Source organism: Brienomyrus brachyistius, chromosome 1 (assembly GCF_023856365.1).
Source record: "Brienomyrus brachyistius isolate T26 chromosome 1, BBRACH_0.4, whole genome shotgun sequence".
In the NCBI taxonomy this organism is placed as follows: Eukaryota; Metazoa; Chordata; class Actinopteri; order Osteoglossiformes; family Mormyridae; genus Brienomyrus; species Brienomyrus brachyistius.
Window position 1 is genome coordinate 21009727 of NC_064533.1, and position 23587 is coordinate 21033313.

The window sequence follows — 23587 nt, forward strand, 5'->3', positions numbered from 1 at the left end:
TAAATTCCAAAACAAATTAAACCGCCGCTTTTGTTATGTTGTGCGTGTTTTATTCTCTCCAGAGTGGAACTTGACATTAATGGTTTATTTATCTTAATTATTTTAACCGGTGAAGTAGAGATTTTGACATTCTATCGCATGTGATTAATTACCCAGATACCACGTTTGAAACTTCTATTCAGTGGGCGCACACCAGTGAGTTTTTATTATTATCGCTGCCATTTGTTTTCTCAGCCATCCATCAGAAACTGGAGGTGGACGGGACGGAGAAGGTGGAGGGATCCATGACGCAGAGGCTGGAGAAGATCCTGAACCGTAAGACGGCAGACGTCAGCGAGACGTGCAGCGCGGAAAAGCCTCACCCTTGTTTTTGCAAACATGAATTACATTGCATTATATTATAATGGGAATTATACAATTGTAAATTCTGTTTTAGTCGGTGAGGGATTTTTTGTCTTGCGCATATTTGATAGAGTATATAACTAGAGTAATGCATCTTAAAAAAAAAACTTGATTAATATTATTTTATATACTCAACCTTCACTAAAATTATAAGCAAATAAACAACCACTTGTCTTTCAGATGTGCTAAAATAAGCCTCGCTGGCAGATTGGACACTTGTGTTTACTGTAAAAATGGACATGTGGTGAAAGAACGAGCCCTGTATCTTTCACTTTAAATTAAACTGCATATCAGAATAAGACGTACGCCCGAGAAATCGCTCAAACAATTCCGGCTAGGGCAAAAAATGCGAAATATTTCCTAGCTGTCTGTGTAAATGTTTTCATTCAGCCGGAGCGCTGCTTTTTATGATTAGCGCAAGTTTCGCTTGGCGCGGGCCACCCACCGAGCCCGCTACAGAAATAGCTTGTAAAACCACCCAGCTCGACCGATGTCGTTTTCTTTTCATCTCGGCTTTTAGCGCGGTCACCCGAGGAGATAATGTCGGAGCTCTCAGGGATAACTCCGGTTTTTTAGGAGTCATCTGCTGAGGATCTACACAAGTTGGGTTTTTAATCTCGATTTAACGGTGTCCTTTTAAGCGCTGCCTCGGAAATGCAGGTCCAAACAATAATCGTGTTGTCTTTTTTTGTCATTTTATGTATATGTAGTTTTTTAGGATAGGATAAAACATGAATTAAACGGCTGGAGATGAATCATCTGGTTCAGTGTTTTGGGAAAAGTAAGCTAAATCGATAGTTTTTTTTTTAAAAAAAAAAAAAAAGATTTGTACCACATTTGAAGTAAAATTAGATGAATATGAAGCTGGCCTGAGATTTTTCTAAATAACTGCCGTGATAGTTTTACCCACATTGCCGCGTGCGGATTATTATAAAAAATTATTATAGCAGGAGTTGACGGCTCCGTTTCTTCGGTTCGGCTCAGGTGCGAGCGACACGGCCGACACGCTCTTCCAGGAAGTGCTGGGCCGTAAGGACAAGGCCGACTCCACGCGCAACGCCCTCAACGTGCTGCAGAGGTTCAAGTTCCTCTTCAACCTGCCCTTGAACATAGAGCGCAACATCCAGAAGGTGAGCAGGAGCCCCGTCCCGCCACTCTACTGGACCAACAGTACTTTTAGTTAGAGTATAATTAAGAGGTTGTATCTAGATACGAAAGATATGAAGTTCTTCAAAATATTGGTCTGATTTTTAAATTCTCTCTCTTTAGGGCGATTACGATGTTGTGATCAATGATTATGAGAAGGCAAAGTCCCTCTTTGGAAATACTGAAGTCCAAGTCTTCAGAAAAGGTACATAAACGGCCTCTCTATATGATTTTTAAAAAAGAGAATTGCAGCATTGGCTAAATACAGAATTTTAGCACATTTAGCGGTAACGTACATGCCGCCGATGACTGCAGAAAAATGGAGTAGTTCAGGTATTTGCAGAAGATCTATATCTCTCTATATCTCGCCAGGGCCCATCTAAAGTGTCACACAGTGACCAAGGCTCACTTCTGCTGCTCGTGTGCACGCCCCAGTGGCAGGGCAGAGTCCTGTAGCTCCGTTTTGACCTACCCCCACCTCCTAGCAACTACCATATAAGGAGAAGGGGTAGCTCAAGGAGCAAAGGGCCAAGGAGGGAGACGCAATGCTTACAAAAGCGTCTGGGGAGCAAGTGTGTGAGGGCAATTGTGGAGTAAACTGTTCAGCGGGGCAGACAGTGAAATACAGTGAGCTGGCAGCAGTCGGCTGCACACGCACACTGCTCTGACTTGCTTCAAGGTGGCAGTGTGGACCATAAACACACTTACACAGGGTACAGTGGGGCCTATTAATGCGTGTGCTTTTTTAAAAGGGAAAAATAGACACTCAAGCCTCATATCACAATGTTTATCTTCCTGTCCTGTGCTAATGTGGTACATTTTACTGGCATGTCGCTTTTACCATTGAAAATGGGAGAAAGCAACAGGCGAATCTCCGGCTTTGTTTTACGTGCCGTTTGAAGCGTGAGTCGGTCTGAGGCCATGGCCTGATGGCAGTGCCCCTGCGTCCGCAGTGTACGCCGAGGTGGAGACGCGCATCGGCTCGCTGAGGGCCCTCCTGCTGGACAAGCTGCTGGAGACGCCGTCCACGCTGCACGACCAGAAGAGATACATCAGGTGAGCCAGGCTGAGCCCCAGGCCCCTTCTGCCCCGCCTCCCCTGGCCCCCCGGCCCCACCGGCCTCGGCCCATGCCACGCTGGCACGACTCGAATGTGGCTTCGCTGGCTCTCGTCTTCCCGTTCTTTGTTATTTTCCCGTCTGACCTGTATTCTTTGTATCGTCGGACTGTCACTCAGTGCTGGGGGGGGGGGAAAGAACAGGGTCGTTTTGATGGTCTGAAATGTTTAGGTGACGTTTCTAATGTGGTTTTGCCTGTTCTTGCTTCCACGCCGGCTGATTAAACATGACAGAAAATAAAAGGTTAAAACTTGTAAGGCTGCTGTAAAGTGATCCTGCCCCTGGAAGGCCCATGGTCACCCCACTCTCTCCCCCCACGCAAAGCCAGGTCGGGCCGGACCGCATCGCACCGCACATGCCAGTTTATTATTGTGTCGCTCTCCGAACTGTTAGGATTTCGAGCACAGATCAGCAGAGTGGGAATCTTTCATCTAAGGACATTGGGGCCATTCTGTAAACAGGAGACGCAGATGGGTTTTCATCTGCCGTGGGGCTGGGGGGGGGGGGGGGGGGGGGGGGGTCTGGGGAAAGGGTGTCTTTCATGGAGTTTAACTACTCATATGTGTTTGATGTGGGGTTCATAGCGAATCCCCGGCCAGGGTCCGGCCCCGCTGCAGAGTTCCAGGGTTCTCGCCAGCTTCTGGAAGTTACTGTCCTTTGTTCTCATCCTCCAGCCCGCCAGGTCAGCACTGACTGTTCCGCCGCTCCTCGCAGGTACCTGTCAGACCTGCACGCCCCCGGCGATCCAGCCTGGCAGTGCATCGTGGCCCAGCATCACTGGATCCTTCAGCTGATGCAGACTTGCAAGGAGAGCTTCATTCAGAGGCTCAAAGGTACACAGCGTGGCGCTGTCTAAGTGGCGGCAGGTTGCTTGGCAACACCCTGCGGCTGCTTCTATTGGTCATATTGATTTCATTACACGTGCCAGTATTAATAAATATGAATTTGATATCTTAAAGCAACAACATGAATGAAAGTCCCATTTCTAGGTTAAAGAGGTACTAATGTTACTGTAATGACATAAAATTTCAATCATATAGGCTCATTTATGGTTAAGATTGTTTGTTTGTGGAACATTAAATAGGAGGAGACAGAAACACGGTTTTCAGTCCTGCAGAATTTCCACATGGACTGGTGGGGGTTAGGGGAGGATCAGGACTCTGTCACTTACCAGTTGGGTTTTATTGATGTTTGGTGTGTGTGTGTGTGTGTGTGTGTGTGTGTGTGTGTGCGTGTGTGTGTGCGGGTGTGCGTGTGCGTGGTGCGTGTGCGTGTGTGTGCGTGTGTGTGTGTGTGTGTGTGTGTATGTGTGTGTGGTGATTTCCTGATGCAGATGTTGCACTGGAGATGTTTGTGTTGTAGGGGATGGAGCCAAGTTCCTCAATTTGGCCGCCTCTCCGCTGGATTTTCCGTGCCGTTTTGGGCTCTTTCTTTCCACGTGTCTCCGGCCGCTTTCTGCTGTCACTCCGGCTCCGAAGGCCGATCCCTCCCCTGAAACGGGCAGCAGATGCCTCCCGAGACGCCCGGTGGTCGCAGTGCCCGCCCAGTAACGGCGTGTTTATTTGCTGAGGATGAAAGGCGGGGCCCTCCGCCCCCTGCCAGAAGGATTGGAGCAATTAGCCCCAATTAAGACATTTCTGTAAATTACCAGGGAGGGGGGAGAGGGGAGTCTGGAGGTGGAGCTGTGTTCTGGGGGAATGTGCCGCCCCCTCAGTGTCATGCTGAGCTTCGTCTGACTGGGAAATGAGGGGGGGGTCCTAATGAACGTGCTGGCTGCCTTTTCACATGCTGCTTGTTTGCGTTCCCATCGTTTTGCCACCATTTTGCATTTCGACCGCCCTCCCCCCCCCCCCCCCCCCCAACCTTTTTTCTTAGGGGGTGGTGACTGTATGCAGAGTGCTGCCCCCCCGCCGGGGTGATGCTCTCAGACGCAGTAGTGGATCATGTTGTCTCGGCCTCCCATGATGCTGTTCGGGGTGGGAGGGGCTCTGTGTGGGACTCATGCAGAGGCTCAAACCCACTGAGCGTGTGGGCGCTATAAGGGCGGCTTTGTAACATGAGAGGGGTGAGTATGACAGCAAAGGAGGGGGGGTCACTGGGGGGGGGGGGGGGTTAGCCCTCAGCCACCCCCCCTCCACCCCACCAACCCCCAGTGAGGTTTACATGCAGAAGCCCGTCAGCGCTCTTTGACCAGATCTCGTCAGGTCGATCAGGGGTCGGCAACAGACAGACTGTGATCGTGGCCCAACGCTTGTTATGTCGGCTCCCTTTCTCAGCCTTGGCTTACGGTACTTCCGGAGATTCAGGAGGAGGTGCAGGGGCAGCTGGAAGCCATTTAAAGGCCTGACCACACCCCCCCTCACCCCAATTCACCTAAGCAAAATATTTAGAAGGCAAACTGACTGTCCCAGTCATCAGTCGTCAGTGTGCCTCTCATGGTACCACCTGTGCAAGCGGCCCCATCTGTACCCGGACGCCGTCCCTTTAACTGTGATGCCAGTGAGATTGGGGGGGGGCAGCTGTGGGCATGGTGATGATAGTGAGAGGGACTGAAGGATGGTGTCATGTAGCAGAGAGTCTGGTGACTTATTTAAGTTATTGTCAGTATGGAGCCATGTGAAGGGGGTCAGGGGGGTGGAACAAGTACGTTATCAGTTTTTTTTTTTTTTTCACAGACCAGACATACAGTTTGAGGTAGTGTGGCAGAGACACAGTCTGTGGTCAAGGTGAGGTGAGAAATGTGTTCTAATGTTACTAAGGACCAAGAGGGGGCTGAAAGGCTCATCACCTGACTTCACCCTGTCTCAGGGTGATATGCCCACCACCCCCTAAAATGATCGCCTGATCATCCATACAGAGAAGCTTGAATCATCTGAGGAAAGCCTCTCCTCAAATGTCACCCCATGTGTGAAGGTCGGGGATGGTAAAGGTCAGGTGACCGTAAGCGGCGGTAATCCCCAGTAGGGGGGGGCAGTGACATCAGCGAGCCCCATCTGCGTGGGTGGGGCCACAGGGCTGCTGCCATAACGCTTATCCTGCCGTCACACTTTGATCTGCTGCCGCGGTTCATCCGGCTGACGACCCCTTAATGTCAAGGCTGATCCTCAACCTCTTTCATGTTTGCTGGGTGCTTTCGCATATAGCATATAGCTAAATGAACCAAACTCCGACAGAAGGTGGGCCAACAGAAAGAGAACTCGGTTCCTTTTGGATCCACGTCGGCCGTCTGCTTCCAAAAGCACTCAGTTGACTTTCTGGTGCCCTTCATCCTTTATATGGTCTCAGTCTGAGAGTCATTTCTTCCTCAACAAAACGTGAAGTTTGTGAGTGACGTATATTTTAGTATTTAACTTGTGATGTACCGATTATTCATTTCTCACAAAAATTCTACTTGCAAGTAGGGCTGTTAAGGGATGTTCATTTTTTTAATAACACGCCTTGCGAATTAATGGTATTTGCCAAATGTACATATAACTGCACATACTCAACAGGCGAATCGAAACACTATTTAATCCCAACTGCATGATCGATCTAAAATCTTAATCCTATTGGTCAAATGCCTCTAAAAATAGAAGCATGACAACCACAGAAAGTCCACTTTGAAACGTAAAAGATCTTAAGAATTTAAGGTGTAAGCCTTCAGTAATTTTTATAAATTAAGTAAACGAAGCAGCATCAGCTTTCTTGTGAGATGCCGCTCATTTAATGTTTTGGTTTTAGCTCTGAATTCTGAGATTCTGTGCAGCCTCTCGACCTAAACTCTCACATTGATTATGACCAGGAAGGAATATCTTAGGTCTTTTAGGAAAAAAAAGTCTATTTCCCATTTGGGTAACAAAATACTGCCGCATTAAGGCAATAAATTTCCCAACTCTATAAATGAGTGTAATCTATCTTAAGAACTCATATAATTTTGCGACAGTTGTTTTGACATCAGCACTGTATCCAAAAAGCCTAGAGGAAAAATAAGCAAGCCGGACGCAGTTCCTGCTCACGCATCATCAGCAGACGTACCTGCTAAGCGGACTCGAAACAACCTGTGCTCAGACCACCTCTTGATGTGGTCTGCTATCGGTTCCCTTTTGGGGGGGATCCAGGTTCGTCTGGAGCATTTCCATGTGGCTTGTTTTGCGTGGGAAATGCGCTGAGAGGAGTCTGGTGCGAAAACACCCGTACCAAAGTTCAGTTTTATTTTGCACTGTCAGCATCTAGAATCATCGTCACCCACACTGGAGTTGCAGTGCACGTGTGTGCTTAGGAGGGATGCCCAGCTAGGTGGCCCCCCCACCTCCACAGTGGGTCGCTGTTGTGTGTGTGCTTCCTACCGATAACGTCCTCCCCCCCCCCCGAAACCGACCATTTGCTTTTTTTTGTAAGGAGGAGGATCAACAGAGCAGTGCTGAACTGTTTGGTCTGTAAGCAGCCTTTGGGTGGTCAGGTCCCGGGCCCCGCTGTGAGCAGGAAACCCCCCCCCCCCCCCCGCCGCCCCACTGCTGCCCCTGATCAAACGTATTGGTTCTCCTGCTGACTTGGGGCTCAAACCGGCATCCTTTTCTCCCAGCACTTACTCACAGCAAGCAAGTGTGTGCGAGCATGCATTTGAAACATGTACATATGCAAATCTACAAATACATGTGCCGCCAGAAACAGGCATGAATGTTCTAATGTTCTACAAAGACACACACGCCAACAGAGACAGACACATTTGCAAGCACCACGGAGAAAAAAAAATCACCGAACACCTGGATCATCAACACCTGGATCATAGGTTGCAGATAATTGGGTGTTAGCTGAAGGTCATAGATCAATGAGCAGGCAGATTGACCATTCCAGCAATGCAGTTTGGATTCTGAACCTACGTGTGAAGCACCCCACCGTCAAGTCCAGTCACTCCACAGTAAAATGCACAAAGCTACAGATCTATGTTTTAATAGTACTCCCTGTGTCCTCCAGGGGGCAGTGACGGCATGACGCTGGACTCCGACGGGGAGTTGCGGCCCTCTGGCCTTGGCCGGCTGGGCCATTCTGCCTCTTTTAAGTCAGGCAGCACTGAATGTGAGTATCACAGACCCTCAAATGTACACAGGGCTCCCCAGTCTCAGCCCCTGCAGGGAGGCTACGCTAAATCGGTACCTTCCTCCTTTGTTTATTATGGTTGTACCTGCATTAGTGCTTGTTAAACTACATTCCACAGCGATGGTTTACTGCTTCTAGAACTTTCCTTTTGCTGCGTCGTCCAAATTGATGCAGACCATTCAGTATGGACATCTATGTTTGTGAGTGAAGGTGTCATATAAAGGCCTGCATGCATGTCTGCACGTGTGTGTGTGATCTGTGTCCTGCACAGCCTGGACCCCCCGGAGTCCTCAGCAGGTGTCGTTTGTGGAGAAGCTGGCAGATGTTGTCACCGGGCAGCTTCCCAATTTCTGGAAGCTGTGGATCTCCTATGTGAACGGCAGCCTGTTCAGCGAGGTACTGTTCAGCCCCCGGTCACTTGACTGCTTTTTGCAATCTTTGAGTCAAACATCCTCTCCGCCTTCACTCGCATCTGTAACTGCTGACTTCAATCTGAGATTGCTAGATTTGCATCCTTATAATAAAATGACAACTCGTTGAAGAAAACTGGCGTAGTGCATATGGCGCCCAGCAGGGGGCAATAAAATACAACATAAAACAATATCGTTAGCTCAATATCTGTATTGATTTTTGTGTTTTTTGTTTCTTTTCTTTTCCATACCTCAGGTCTGTGATTCTACTTGCATGCTAAATGCGATTAAAGTGCTGAGACATGATCTTAAAAAGAACAAATTTTCTGCTATCTGTTATAAGTGATTTGCAACTGTCACAATGCTAAATTAGCCTGCAATAACCAGTCCGGATTTTGTGACCTTGTTACCATTTGGACACGCTGTACTTATTTTGGGGACACTATGAACCCTGACACATGTGAAACCTCATGTTCCACTTTTGTCTGGCGTGACTCTGTCACAGAAAGGCTCTATCCTACATACGAGTGTTCAGACTCGTGCAAGCGGATATTTCGAGTAACTCTAAACCTGTTAGCGCTACTGGTTTTCGAGGAATGGTACTTCCACATGTACCGTGGTGTTCCTTTGATGTTACTCCCGTGTTTGTGTGTGGCTGTGTGTGTGTGTTCGTCTTTGAAGACAGGAGAAAAATCAGGCCAGGTGGAGAAGTTGAAGAAAAATGCCCGTCAGAGGCAGAGTGACTTCAAGGTAAGTTTTCTTCCTCTTCGCTGGTCCTACATTATACATTTTTTGTCTCTGAGGTGGTGAAGTTCCCGAACGGTGATTTGTCCCTGCTGTGTGTTTATACAGCATCCAGCATATATACACAGGCATGCGTGTTAGTCGTTTTTGCAGCTATAGCATATAATACCGCAGGCACCCTCGTTCTCTCAGTGTTTAGACATTTAGACGTGTCTCTTGACCTCGGGAGGAATGTCCATCAACAATTCTGGTACTATCTGAAAGTAGTAACATGTCCTTCGAACTGAATATACTTGTATGACAATTTATACAGGACCCGATAGTTTAATGTTAATGCCCTAAGGACTACGAGGTCCTCCATGCTTTGATCGGTTGACAACCCCCCGCCCCCCCCCCCCGCATACCCCATAGCTGAGTGCTTGTCTGTCTTATCACACTTTGCAGAAGATGATCGAGGAGGTGACGCACCGACTGGTGAAGCTGGTTCGCGGGGCCCTGTTACCCTCCAGCCTGACACCAACAGAACTACAGCTGTACGGGGGCTGGGGGACCCAGAGCGAGTTGAGCGGACCCAGCCTCACACAGGTCATCCACACCGTCAGGTATTTGCACCCCCGCACTGAGCCTCACGCAGGTCATCCACACCGTCAGGTATTTGCACCCCCGCACTGAGCCTCACACAGGTCATCCACACCGTCAGGTATTTACACCCCCACACTGAGCCTCACGCAGCTCATCTGCACCGTCAGGTATTTACACCCCCGCACTGAGCCTCACGCAGCTCATCCGCACCGTCAGGTATTTACACCCCCACACTGAGCCTCTCACAGGTCATCTTCACTGTCAGGTATTTACACCCCCACACTGAGCCTCACGCAGGTCATCCGCACCGTCAGGTATTTACACCCCCACACTTAGCCTCACACAGGTCATCTTCACTGTCAGGTATTTATACCCCCCACATTGAGCCTCACGCAGGTCATCCGCACCGTCATGTATTTACACCCCCACACTTAGCCTCACACAGGTCATCTTCACTGTCAGGTATTTACACCCCCGCACTGAGCCTCACGCAGGTCATCCGCACCTTCAGGTATTTACACCCCCGCACTGAGTCTCACATAGGTCATCCTCACTGTCAGGTATTTGCATCCCCACACTGAGTCTCACTTAGATCATCCACACCGTCAGGTATTTACACCCCTGCACTGAGCCTTTTTTAAGAACGCAATTAATCTAGTTTTCTGCTGCTCACTGTTTATCAGCACTCACCCAAAAGTGATTAGACGGCGCTGTTATTTGGTGGGCTTCATCAGGCCCAGCCAGGAAACCTTGTCTCATACTGAGAGGGTACGGTGGCCTCAAATGCGTTCATCTCGCGAATAGCTGATGAGCAACATGATGGATGAGTGTGCTTGTGTGTTAATGTTTTTTATGTTGTCTTGCTGTCTCTCTGCTCTGTGCTGAAGGGGAAGTCATGAGGCGCTGGCGGCACTTGAAATCCCCAACGACCTCCTGCAGGTGATCCAGGAGCTGCTGTCAGAGCTGCGCGTGCATTGCCTCATCGTGACGCTCAAGCAGGTGGCCGAGGGTGAGGGAACTGGCAGGGACAGCCTCTTTTGGGGAGTGGGAGGTGTCCAGGGCAGGGAGTGTGGTGTCTTGGTGTGGGATGTCTTCAGTGTGGGTGTGGGTGTGGGTGTGTCCAGGACATGGCATCTGAGGAGAGTGGGAATGTCCTGGGCAGGGGCGTGGCCTCTGTGGGGAGTGGGAATGTCCTGGGCAGGGGCGTGGCCTCTGTGGGGAGTGGGAATGTCCTGGGCAGGGGCGTGGCCTCTGTGGGGAGTGGGAATGTCCTGGGCAGGGGCGTGGCCTCTGTGGGGAGTGGGAATGTCCTGGGCAGGGGGCGTGGCCTCTGTGGGGAGTGGGAATGTCCTGGGCAGGGGGCGTGGCCTCTGTGGGGAGTGGGAATGTCCTGGGTAGGGGCGTGGCCTCTGTGGGGAGTGGGAATGTCCTGGGCAGGGGCGTGGCCTCTGTGGGGAGTGGGAATGTCCTGGGCAGGGGCGTGGCCTCTGTGGGGAGTGGGAATGTCCTGGGTAGGGGCGTGGCCTCTGTGGGGAGTGGGAATGTCCTGGGCAGGGGCGTGGCCTCTGTGGGGAGTGGGAATGTCCTGGGCAGGGGCGTGGCCTCTGTGGGGAGTGGGAATGTCCTGGGCAGGGGCGTGGCCTCTGTGGGGAGTGGGAATGTCCTGGGCAGGGGCGTGGCCTCTGAGGAGTGGCAGGTTTACAAAGCAGCTGGTATGGCGTCTGTGGGGTGCTGAAGGTGTCCAGTTGGGGGGCGGGGCAGGTGGTGTCTCTCAAGCAGGGGGTGTGGCCTCTGTGGGGTGCTGGAGGCCTCCACTGTTAGTTGGGGAGCAATCAGAGTACGGAGCATGGTCTCTGTGGGATGTGGGAGGTGCCCAGAGTATTGGTGTGTATGTCTCAACCTGGGACGTGGCCTCTGTGAGATGGGAGACGGATCCGTATTGGGAGGAGAAGGTATCCAAAACAGGGGGCCATGGCTTCTACAGTGTGCGAACACATCCCAAAGTATGACTGAATTCGTTTTAAAAAATGAATCCATCTTCAGTGGTGGTGGTGGTTTTACTCAGAACAGTGTAATACTTGGCAAATAAGTGGATCCAGACAATGGGCTGTGACAGCTTGCAGCCCCATGGAAGTAATTCCCGTATGAGTGTCGAAATGTGGAGCACACTTCTTTTCCTGTTTCCCAGCTACCCTGTAACCCTGCGGCTGGCTTAGCGTGTCTCTCTGGATGGTATTGGTCAGTGTACGGTGGGGAAAGATGTGGTCTGAAATTGTTGTGGTCAGCCAATGTGTCAATGACTGTACTCTGGAAAGTTGTGAGTGTGTTTCATGTTCTGTTGTTCATGCATGGTGGGGGGGGGGGACGGCTAGTTGCGGTGACATGTGATTTGTGAGTACTGATTCTGTGAGCTTTTTGTTTTGCTCTGTGGGAGGGCGTGATGATTGATTCTGCGATAGGTAACGGGTACACCCATCAGAGCGGTCATTATGCTTCTTTTACTAAGGGGGGGGGGGGGGTGTTTCAAACTGTTCACAAAACCGCAACGGACACCGCCCAGTTCAGCGTGACATTCAACCATGTTACACACAGCGTATCAAAGTCATGGTCCTGATAGGCTTGTGTGTGTGCATGTGTGGTGTTTTCCAGATGTCAAACAGCTGCCAGAGAAGGAGGACTGGGTGGTCGATAACGAGGGAGTCACTTCCTTGGTATGGAATAGTATGATCTCTGATTGGCCATGTAGAGTATCACATGACTGTGAAACAGTCAAACTGTCTGAACCAACCTCGCCCACTTTCCCCACAGCCGGCCCGGTTCGAGCAGCACATGGTCCAGATGCTTCAGTCCCTGAAGGGTCCCATGGACTGCAAGCCCGGGGAAGTTAACGTACGTCTGCGTGTCGCTGCTCTGCACAGACTCCCTTCCCTGTGCATGAGCACTTCTTTCTCTTGCATTAAGTTAATGAGCAGGGGTACATACGGGGTGGGACCACAGGGTCTCTGGCCTAACCTGATTGGCTCTGGGAGTACCCCCTCTCCAGTCAGTCACCAAATCCAAGCGTACATATTGTTGCCTAGACACAGTCATTGTCCATTCACGGTGGCGCCACCCATCCCACTGTTCTGCAGATTTTTCAACTGGAGCGGACTCAGGATAAAGCCTCTGAGCTCTGTGTGTCGATTATGAAGGTACCCAAATCCGCCTCCCTGACCGTTTCTACATCCCTGCAACGAAAAGTCCATTGCACATGGGCTGCCTACTTAGCGTCTCTTTTTCCCTAAAGTGCTCTGATTCATAGTGGAAGGCTCTAGAAAAGAGTCCTCTGGATACTCTCATTTAGCATTTTTGGTCTTTGTAATAAAGCGTTTTTCTTTTCTTTTTTTTCTTTGTAATGTGCTGCGTTTGCGCTGAGTGTCGCACAGCAGTTTTTCTAATGCGCTGTGCTTTTTTCCCCCCTATTTTTCATGCTAGTGCAATAACGAATCTTCACTCTAAAGTTATTGATATTTTTCTCGTTCTCATTTTTCAGGTGTTCATCAACTGCTTGGAAGAACTAAGCACCAAAGCTGATGGCAACATGGAAGCTTCCCAGTAAGACCTTGGATTTGTTTTAACTTTTCATTGTCCTCTATGATGAAGGCATGTTTCATTTTCGGACATTTTGATGGATATTTTTCTAATAATAATAATAATATTAATTCCGTGTGACAGAATGACATTGTGTCAAACTCAGCTTCAAGTTAAATGTTGCATAGAAGATACTCCATACGCACCTTTTTCAAAGATGGATGGGTGAACTGGACACGCGTCCTTTTTCTTTATCTGACTTTTAACTGGCTCTATATTTTTTCAGCATGTGTGTGGATGTTGTATCCCCTGACCTTTTCAGAAGTGTCCACAACGACTACAGACCTTCCCCAGTAAGTTGTGACCTGTCAGTTACTGTTGAATTTATTTAAAATTTTAGACTCGCATAGACCCGTTTTTACTTTGTGATTATACTGTTGGATTGGTCATGCTTGTTTTCAGTGTAAAAGAGCTACATTCTATGTAAATGCTCTGTAAATGCTAGTATTTTACTTGACCGACTTGTGACCGGGAAGTTGTTGGTTCCAGTCCCGCCGGAGGACCCTGTTGTCGTACCATGATGCTCAGCTGTATGGTGGGAGGATGAGTCAGTGTTGTAAGCCACTGTTTGTTAGCTCCAAGTTGAGACCTGGACGTCTGCAAAACTGCGTCTGCACCGATTTTAACGAGAATTATCTGAGTGATGCCTTCATAGCTAAATGACAGATCGAGCAACACGGGAGTCCTTGGGATCTCTGAGCATGTCCACTTATCGAGAGAGAGCGAGACAGAGAGAGAACGCCTCCAGTTGTGGGTTTTAGTCTCTCACACCCACATTGAACCACAACGACCGCAACTAGTCTCAAGACCAGTTCCTGACATATCTAAAATAAACAAATGCCACGCTTCCTTCAAGCCCTTTTCACTGAAATTGTAGTGCGTGTTCATGAATCAGGGCCAAGGGCGACCTGGGAGGAAGAGGTGGGAGAGAGCAAAGCAGTTCCGGTAACACCATGACAGAGGGGATTTCCCTCCCCCCCCAAACAAATAATCAACTGGGTTCCTCTGTGCTCTTTCAGCTGGGACGACACCCTCCACCCCCTTCTGCGCTTCGGTCCAAAGTGACCTCGTCGTATCATTGTAAACATCACTGGCACGGGTCCCTTAGCAAAGCCTCGCAATTTAACGAGCGATCGTTAGTTCAGTTGAAGTTCGATCAGGGGCTGTCATTTGTCCTGGACAAATCGCATCGTGTGTCCGACTTTGCTGACCCCCCCCCCCCCCCTCCCCCATTTCTTACCCTGTCTGTCACAGGAACAGCGGCTGCTCCTCATCCTCAGCAACTGCCATTACCTGGAGAAGCACACCTTCCTGAACCTGGCCGAGCACTTTGAACGGCACGGCTTCCTAGGCACAGAGAAGATCACACGGGTGAGGGGGGCTTCCGACGGCGGCACCCGTCGCTGCAGTTTAATGCAAGATAATTGATCAAAGGAATGATACAAAGCGAGAGTCACTCCAGAGTAATCGAATGACTTTCTCACACACCAATAAGTACCAACGGCCTTTTGGGTGACAGAGTAACCCACCCTGCCTCAGTTCATACATTCATGCATGACAAATATGTCAGGCCACTGTCCCACCACCCTTAGGGACTTTATCTGCTCTTTCCAGTAAAGGCAAATGACAGCACAGCTGTGGGTCACAGACTGGACCAGAAACCCCTAATGGAAGTCACTTCCCAGCAGCACAGCTCGACGGCTGCCCTCGGGGCCTCGCAGTGTACCCCAATGTGCACTAGGGGCGCCCCACTCCCTAGAGAAGCCGCTCTTTTTATTCCAAAACAAATGGATATAAGCCCATGGCACGTCGGCAGTCTGCGTCACGGAACGCAGACTGGCACTGATGTCACGGCTGCCGCTGAGCTCGTCAGCAGGGTTGTGTCTGGATGACTTAGTCAAGATATGCAGTTAGGCACAGTTTCCCAGACTCTCAATAAGCCTGACCATTTAAAGAGAATTTTATGCAAATGATTCCTTTCCACAAAGTTATACAACAGTTCCTGCAGTACTGTAATCTAGCAGTGCCACCTGTCTGATGTGGGTTGTGTGAGCCTGGGGTTGTCAGAGCTGCCCCTGTTTTCTCTGGCTGGCTCTGTTTTAGCAGCTGGTTGTTTCCGACACAAATGATCTCAAAAGCTCTTCGATATAAGTGATATCGCACTAATGCTGAGAGTGAGCGCCTGAGGGGTGGAAGGGGGCTGAGCACAGAGTAATCCCAGCATGCCGTGCAGGTCAGCGTGGAGTCCGTGCGCGCCCTTGACGCCAGGCTTTTCGAGTCCTACGTGGAGAGGAAAGCTGACCCCATCGTGGGCTCGCTGGAGCCGGGCATCTATGCCGGCTACTTTGACTGGAGGGACTGCTCGCCCCCTACAGGTAACCCTCCTTTTCTTGCGCCTCTGTCTCTGCCGCCCCCCACCCCCCCGCCACAAAGTTCAGCGCTCCTTCTGCGGTATGGGGTGGTATGGGTGGGGGGGCGGATTTACAGTTAACGTTTCTGCCTTTTCAGCATAAACGGAATAGTTGGGGTCAGCGGGTTGGTGCTTAGCAGAGCTGACTGAAGTTTTCACTATTTGGAAGTGACTCACGAGTGGTTTGTAACCTTTTAACAATCTGCCGTGCTGTTCATGCCTTTTATGTTGCTCGTTTTAAGATTGTGAATAGTGCACAATAACAGTAATAATAGTACACACAATAGTAATAATTAACGGTCAGTTGCACGTGGGGTGGGGAATCCTTCTCGGGGTTCCTTGGTCTCAGTAACTGGCGGTCACTGACAGTACCAGGGGCTGCAGGATTATCGAGAGTCACTGACAGTCAGTGACAGTGTGGTCAGGGCAGGGGGCACGCTCGCCAGCGCCATAAGGGGGTGATTGGTGGCAGCGATTTACCCGGGAAATGCCGAGAGGTTCTTCTCTCCACACGTGAGGCTTCGCGGTTCAGACTTTGTGAATGAGAGCAGGGGCATGTAGCATGTGGTGGCGGGGGTGGGGGCGTACGTGCGGCAAGCGTGGGGAAGAACCGGCCCAACACTGCCAAGCGCCATGATCAAGATGTGAAAATAGACTTACTGGAAGTGACTTGCTGTTTACTCACTCTACTTTCAAACTTTTTCTCACTTTTCCTTTCAGAAAGTTTGAAAATAAAGAAAATGGAAAAAATTGATGGTGCTTTGTGGTACGAAAGGGAGCGAGCAGCTGGGTGTTTGATTTCGTGGGCAGCTCAGTGCTGCTGTTATGGGCTCTGAGGGTAGATGAACACGACTGCAGTTAACTGGGCGAACCAGGCTGTCTGGGCGGCCATTTGCCTCCCATCTACTGACAGATGAGTGCCTTTTGGAGTCTGTTCTCTGTTAAGCTGATCCAGGAGGAAACACCAATTGCACTCTATAAGTTACTTTAGATTAGCAGTGTTGAGTCAGTATTGCCACATCAGCCACACTGTGTCAGTAATACTTCATCAGTAGCACAGTATGAGTAAACTCACTTTAGCTTCATACTTCATCAGTATTTTTCATTAGGAATGCCGCACCAGTCTGTAATAAGGCTCTGTGTCAGTAATACTTCATCAGCAGCATGGTAGCAGGCTGTCGAGGAATCAAACAGCAACGTGCAGATGGGGTATTTAACCACCTTGTTTGCACGCCACCCTGTGGCTATCTGCCGCCATAGCCGCTGCCTGGTCATCTTGCTCTCCCAGATACACCTAAACGAAACCGCGGCATCTCGCATCTCCGTTTGGCTGCCGCCGCTAACGAGGCGAGCCCAGCGTGTCAGTAATGTCGCAGGGAGCCTGTCGTGGGCCTCTGATGTCCCGGCCTTGCAGGGGGTTTCCGCTGCTGGCCGGCGCTCTCTCAGCAGCACGATTTATCGGTCTGGTGGGCGGGGAACGTACAAGCGTGCCGCCACGTCCGACGCCTCAAAGGTCAGCCACCAGAACGCCATGCCATGTCGGCAGCGTCCCCAAACCTTTCCGCTGTTTATTTACTTTGCTCGAACCTCGGGGAGGATGTGGTTAATGTGTTTCAGGCATTCATATTCGCTGCATCACCAACAGCCAGGCAAAGGGTTTTTTCTTTTTTCCTCTCAGAAGAAAAGCTTAAAACTTGAGGCTGTCAGACCGGAACGGGACCGTATCCGCCTAGCAGATGGGGCCTCCCTCCATCGTTTGACCCTCCCTACTGGCATCTTCTACCAGAACAACCCAACAGCAACTTTCTAGAACTAATTTTTCCTCTGAGCTTTGACATCAGTTTACATCCCAGATGTGTAAAGGAAGCAGTGATCATTAGCAGTGAAGGTTTAGGACCCAGAAGGACCCCACTAAAACCCCCAGTTTAGTTGCTGATGCGCTTTGCATTATTATTGCCTGTCAGTGCTATTACTCAGATTGTCGGAGATTATCGGGTGTCAAACTGAGAATCGCTGAGAAGGATGTGAGGGGGCGGCTTACTAGACCAGGAGCGCAGTCAGCCTGAGTGAAAAGCCGTGCCAATCCTGCATCATACCAACCACGGGAAAATGCCGGCGGCTTGCATGCACGCCATCCTTTCTTCTGTTTGCTTTCTGAGTCAGATGGCTGGCGGGACGCGAGACGCTGCTGGGCGCTCTGTCGCACTCACAGTTGGACCATCCCAGCTTTTATCACACGCTTGCATCACTTGACGTGTGCATCTACGTCCAGGTCCTGGCAATAAATAAAAGCGTCTGTGACTTAAACTTTACATTTAAGTGTATTTTGAAAACTGAAAGGGCGTCGACGTTCTTCTGTGGCGTTTCCATTCTGCGATTTTTAAAAAAAATTTCGGAGTACACCACAAAGAGGGAATACTTCTCTGGATCGACGTAGTCAGATCGGTCGTGGATGATGATGTGTCTCAGATGAGAAAGCTCAGTGACGCCTGGTCACTACTGATGACATACTCCAGTAAAACGAACCTGTCATCACTATATGGGGAGAACAGAATTTTCGTGTCTGGGTGTATTACGTTAACTGTACTTGTCACCAAATGGTTTTTACAGCTGTGTGTACAGTAGAGGTGTGTGTTGAAGTGACTGTATGAGACTCCTCCCCTCAAACAGATAACTGCGCCCCCAGCAGGTCTGCCTTCACCACCCTCTACTGCGTAACCACAGAAAGGTTTGAGCTAAACTACAGTAAGACTCCTGATGCTAAGTCTGGCTGTCAGTGTTTACAAAAGACGTCTTGGTAGTAAGTGCTCTCCAGTCATGAAATTTCATTTTAAGAAATCATAATTTTATTTGGTTTCTGTCTAATCTGATCAGGTCCTATATTACGGAGATTCGAGACACGTTTCAGAGCTTGCCTGATGTGTCCACTCTTTTGCTAAACATCAGTTTTATCATGTCATTCACTTTCCGGTGCCAACCTGGTAGGGTGTCCGGTCTGCCCAGGTGGTGCCACATGAGACCATGGGACGGACACGAAACGTCTGTGGTGGCGTTTCTGGGGAAGTTGGGGGTCTCTCTGGACGATTGGAGGACTTCTGTTTAGACTTTAACTGCTATTTAAAGGTGCCCTTTCCAGGCAGAGTTTCCAGCCTTACTGTTAACTGCTGCCTGGCCGGAGTCTGTAGGTGATCCTCCATGTCAAATGATGTTTGCCATTGAGTCTGTTTGTGATGCGGAAGGTGCATTGGTCCTCTGTGGGTGTTTGATAGAAATGTGCGTATAGATTCTTACTGGCCAAGTACTGCAGATGCTAATCCGTCAGGGTTTGGTCTATGAAGGATGAAAATTTGGAGGATTTGATTGGTCTGTCATGTTTGATCAATATCTGCTATCATCGTTTTAGACAGGGGATCCCAGAATTTGAACTAAGCAAAAAAAATATCATCTACAAATACCTTGGTCAATTAAAATTAAGTCCACATAAATAACCATCTTCTTGTAACTTTCAAACTGTATCCCAACTGTCATTCAATGAAGATGTGTGTTACCATGGAAACAATAAATATTTACGTATGATACATGCTTATTTTCAGAGAACAAGGAGTATGGAGCATGTTAAGCTGTCCAGTGTATTAATGTTGCTACTGAAATGTCATCACTGTGCAGGTGTTAGGAACTATCTGAAAGAAGCCCTGGTGAACATCATAACAGTGCATGCAGAGGTAAGTAATCTTAGAAATAGAATTTAGAATTTGGTGATCAGTGGTCATTGTTGGTACATCACAGCACACAGTGCAGAACAATGAAATGTGTCCTCTGCATTTAAACCCCAGTGGTACCTTGCCGGTCGGAGATTCAAACCTTCAGCAATCTTTCAGTTACAAGTGCACTTTCCTAACCATTAAAACAACACTGCCTCCAGTGTAACTCTCCAATGACTGAACGCTGTTACTGAGCATGTAGTGGGGTCAGCAGGACAAGAACACATTGACTGAACATTCAACTGAGGGAGTTCAGCTGGATAGAAACCACTGACTGAACACGCAGCGTGATCAGCAGGACAAGAACACACTGACTGAACACCATAATTGAACAAGCTGATGGGTGTATGGGTTAAAACAAACTGACTGAACACTGTTACTGAGCACAGGGAGGGGTCAGCAGGATCAAGCATACTGACTGAGCATGCAGAGGAGTCTGTGGGTTAAACCACACTGACTGAATACTGTTACTGAGCACATAGCATAGTCAGCAAGATAAAATATATTTACTGAACACCATTATGGAGCACACAGGTCTGATGCACCAGTAAGCTGGCGTCATCTGTCCTTCGCATAACAATAATCATTTTGCAACACGTCACGCTGCACTCAAGACGCCATACTGTAGCATCTGATGGTCCCACTAAAGCTCTGGTGACTGCACTTTCCTCTTCACTGCCCCAACTGAATAACCTCCCACCCACCCAGGTGTTCACAGTATCAAAGGAGCTAGTCCCACGGGTTGTCTCTCGCATGGTGGAGGCCGTGGCTGAGGAGATGAGCCGCCTCATGCAGTGTGTGTCATCCTTCAGCAGGAACGGGGCCCTGCAGGTGAGTTAGCATGTTAGCACGTTAGCATGCGGGGCAGCGTCTCATCAGCCAGGGGAACCACGGTCCTGAACGACACCCCGTCGCGGCTCATCGTGACCTCAGGTGCTCCTGCTAGCAGCCAGCTTGCATCTGTGCTTTTTTTTTCTGGTTTCTCTTTCACTCAACAGAAGTGTGGAATCAAGATTTTGGGGTTGGGGAGAGATGAAGAATAAGTGTCGTTTGGACCGCTTGGGGGAATTTTCTCATCTTGCTACATTCAGCAAATGCACGAGGCTTGCTGTTTTCTCGGCCTGGGTGTAGTAGATACACTCACCTCTGGTTACCTAAAGCACGCTCATGAAACAGGGTCAGCCCAAATCTCCTCCCCCACTCCTCCCCAGCGTCAGAGCTGTCAGGTCGTTTATACGCCAAGCATAGCCTGTGTGGCCCATATGGGGTATGTCAGAACTGACGCTGCTCGGGGGCGGGGCCAAGCGCGGCCGATAACGATGGCTGCCAGTAGAGATGGGAAGGCGTCCAACACAAAAGAGGAAATGGGAGACAAACGCTGGCCTTGTGTGCTGATGTGTTGGGACTGTTTGAACAAGTACAGTCCATCCTCTCATGGTTCTTCTCCCCCCCATGTCAAGGCCCGCTTGGAGATTTGTGCCTTGAGGGATGCCGTCCAGTTCTACCTGACAGAGGAGAGCGAGTGAGTCCCCTGTACTATTAGGGTATTTTTTTCTTGTTTTGTGTTTTAAGGTATTAAATGGGTCTGTGACACTACAGAACAGCTTGTGGTTTGCGTTGTGCTGTACCTAGGATCACTTCCCAAGTTTAAAAACAGCCCAGGGAAGTCAGCTCGCACCTTGCAGAGACTTCTGGGTAAGGGGCCGCTTGTCAGGGTGTGTCCCAGAGCGTTAAGCCTTTGAAAAGTTGGGGGTGGGGTTTGGGCTGCGGTGGTCCCCCGCCCACTACCAGTGTGCTCACATGCTATCTGGGTGGCTGGAGAGGAGGAAGAGAAAGTGGCCATTGGCAGTAGAGCAGAAGCTGCTGGCAGTGAACGCCCTGTCTGAGACCCCAGCCTGCCCCAAAGGCGCCAGACAGCCCGTCTGTGCACAACAGCCTGTGTGACTCATTACGCAACTCCCTACCTGTGGCTCTCAAAATAGCGTCCTTAAAAACATGGAAAGGCCGCTAACTGCCTTTGGACTGTGAGAACGAGAGAATATTGCAAAGAGGAAGGGCCCGTCCAGGCCGTAGTGATGCTACAGTTTGGCCTGGTTCTGACTCTGATTACATTGCACTAATGCAAAGCCCATTTCAACACCCCAGAAGTGAAAATGATCATTCCTCAGCTACTGTCACTTCTGTATCAGGCCTGGGTTCTTAAATTGACACTAATACTTGGGTGGTCCTCAGGGCAGGCCTTTCACTTGCCTGTCTATAATTTGGATGCTTGGATGAGGTCCTCTGTGACTATGTGTATATATAATCTTATCATCTTTATATATGCAGTGCTTCTACTCGACTATTTCTGTAACTATTGAGTTTTCCCGCAGAATGACCTTCTCATTTCCATAAGATGTCAGTAGTTAGCATAGCGTGAAACATTATGTACCTCACGTAGCCTAACCAAGCCTACCAAGAAAAACTTTCATCTTATTTGTTCTCAGTATAGCTGCCTGTTTGTTTACTTTGCCTGTACGCTCACATGCAAAACCCAACGAATGCGGTTTACTGTGGCTCACTATCTTAAAACCAACGCCGGGTATTAACTTATCCTCCCACTTTATTCGGGTGATGTCATTCGGCCACGTGCATAAATATATTAACATGTAGATGGGTGCCAGAACTTGGATTGGTGAAATAATGTGGCTGCAACTTATAACCCTGTTGTAGATGATTATGAAATACCCAGGTACTGGGACTAAAGCCAGGCTGAGGCTGCTTGTGGTGATTTTGTCTTTGACCGTCGTGTGGCTTTGCCCACGTTTGACGTGTGACCCACTTCGATCGATCATGTGCTCCTGGTGCGAACAGTTACTCGATCTCTAACGCTTCTCTCTGTCCTTCCAGCGCCAGCTTCAAGCAAGCACTGGAGGCCCTTCCCCAGCTGCATAATGGGGCTGACAAAAAGTGAGTGTCCAGCATCGTCCTCATGGAAACCAAACAATAACAAACAAACAAAAACCATCACAACCGCATCCTGTCCTGCAGCTCAGAGCGCTCTGACAGTTTTGGGCTCTGAAGGTCCGACTTAAATTTAATCTGCCCCGTACTGGTACTTCCTGCATAAATGTCACGTTTACAGACAGGCAGCCATGCATTGCATTCCATAGAGAATCTGCTGGTTGTCCTAGGGAACAAATGGTTAGAACTGAGAAACTGTGTAGCACCTTTGTATGTTCAAAGTCTTCGGATGAGCGTGACTGTGTTATTTTGACATATTTTGATACATTTTGAGTAATATGCTTAGTCATACACCCCTATTGGCCTAAACCCCCCGCCCCCTTGTCTTCTAAATTATCTAATCCCTCCTTCACAGTCTAAGCAGCAACACTTTAAGTGTGTCCCCTTAGTCTCAAAACCCCTTTTATACATACATGTATGTATGTGTTCTCTCCTAAGGCTGGTGGAGGAGCTGCTGAACAAGTTTAAGAGCAGCATGCACCTACAGCTCACCTGTTTCCAGCCTCCATCCATACAGCCCCTCAAGAGATGAGATTAAGCGTCACATGTCAAGTTCCTGCCATGTTCTCATACCTCTTTACAGCTCAACTGTATGTTCTTGACTCTCTGTTGTCCATGTATGGGTGGGGTCCATGCATGCTGGATTCTTATGATTTTAAGAGGTGACTCCTTGCCTGCTTCAGAATTGAAGACACTCAGTCCACTACACACCTGGTCCACTACACATTTACGGTGTGAGGGCAGAGGAACAGTTCTGAGAATGTTTCAAATGTACTTTTCTTTGGAAGTTATTCCCTGCACCCCAGACCTTTATTTGCTGATATATTTCTTATCCTGTCTGTTCAATCATTATAATTTCCATTATGTGACTCTCATCTGATGAATAAAACAGAAATTCAAATCTTTTGCATTTTTATTTTATTGTTGCTGGAGGGGTGTGGCATGGTGGTGCAGTGGTTAGCACTGTTGCCTCACACCTCTGGGACCCGGGTTCGAGTCTCCACCTGGGTCACATGTGTGCGGAGTTTGCATGTTCTCCCCATGTCGTCGTGGGGTTTCCTCCAGGTACTCCGGTTTCCCCCCACAGTCCAAAAACATGCTGAGGCTAATTGGAGTTGCTAAATTCCCCGTAGGTGTGCGTGTGAGAGTGACTGGTGTGTGCCCTGCGATGGGCTGGCCCCCCATCCTGGGTTGTTCCCTGCCTCGTGCCCATTGCTTCGGGGATAGGCTCCGGACCCCCCGTGACCCAGTAGGATAAGCGGTTTGGAAAATGGATGGATGGATGTTGCTGGAGATACGTTGCTCA

General features: G+C 49.2%; 1 protein-coding gene across 5 annotated transcripts in view; it reads left to right on the plus strand.

Moving 5' to 3' along the window:
- Positions 1-23182, plus strand: part of exoc2 (exocyst complex component 2) — a 49553-nt gene extending 26371 nt beyond the window's left edge. Inside the window, exons 7-29 of one of the 5 annotated variants that reach the window (XM_049015916.1) lie at positions 235-315; positions 1387-1532; positions 1672-1753; positions 2502-2604; positions 3380-3498; positions 7619-7720; positions 8013-8137; positions 8833-8901; positions 9340-9480; positions 9726-9742; positions 10365-10486; positions 12127-12188; positions 12286-12366; positions 12609-12668; positions 13010-13071; positions 13334-13400; positions 14362-14478; positions 15341-15482; positions 19184-19239; positions 19987-20109; positions 20739-20800; positions 22168-22227; positions 22720-23182. In XM_049015916.1, coding sequence (XP_048871873.1) covers positions 235-315; positions 1387-1532; positions 1672-1753; positions 2502-2604; positions 3380-3498; positions 7619-7720; positions 8013-8137; positions 8833-8901; positions 9340-9480; positions 9726-9742; positions 10365-10486; positions 12127-12188; positions 12286-12366; positions 12609-12668; positions 13010-13071; positions 13334-13400; positions 14362-14478; positions 15341-15482; positions 19184-19239; positions 19987-20109; positions 20739-20800; positions 22168-22227; positions 22720-22813 — 2093 coding nt within the window. In that variant the 3' untranslated portion in view covers positions 22814-23182. The other 4 variants (XM_049015915.1, XM_049015914.1, XM_049015913.1 and 1 more) reach the window with 4 other exon arrangements.
- The last annotated feature ends 405 nt before the right edge of the window (positions 23183-23587 follow it).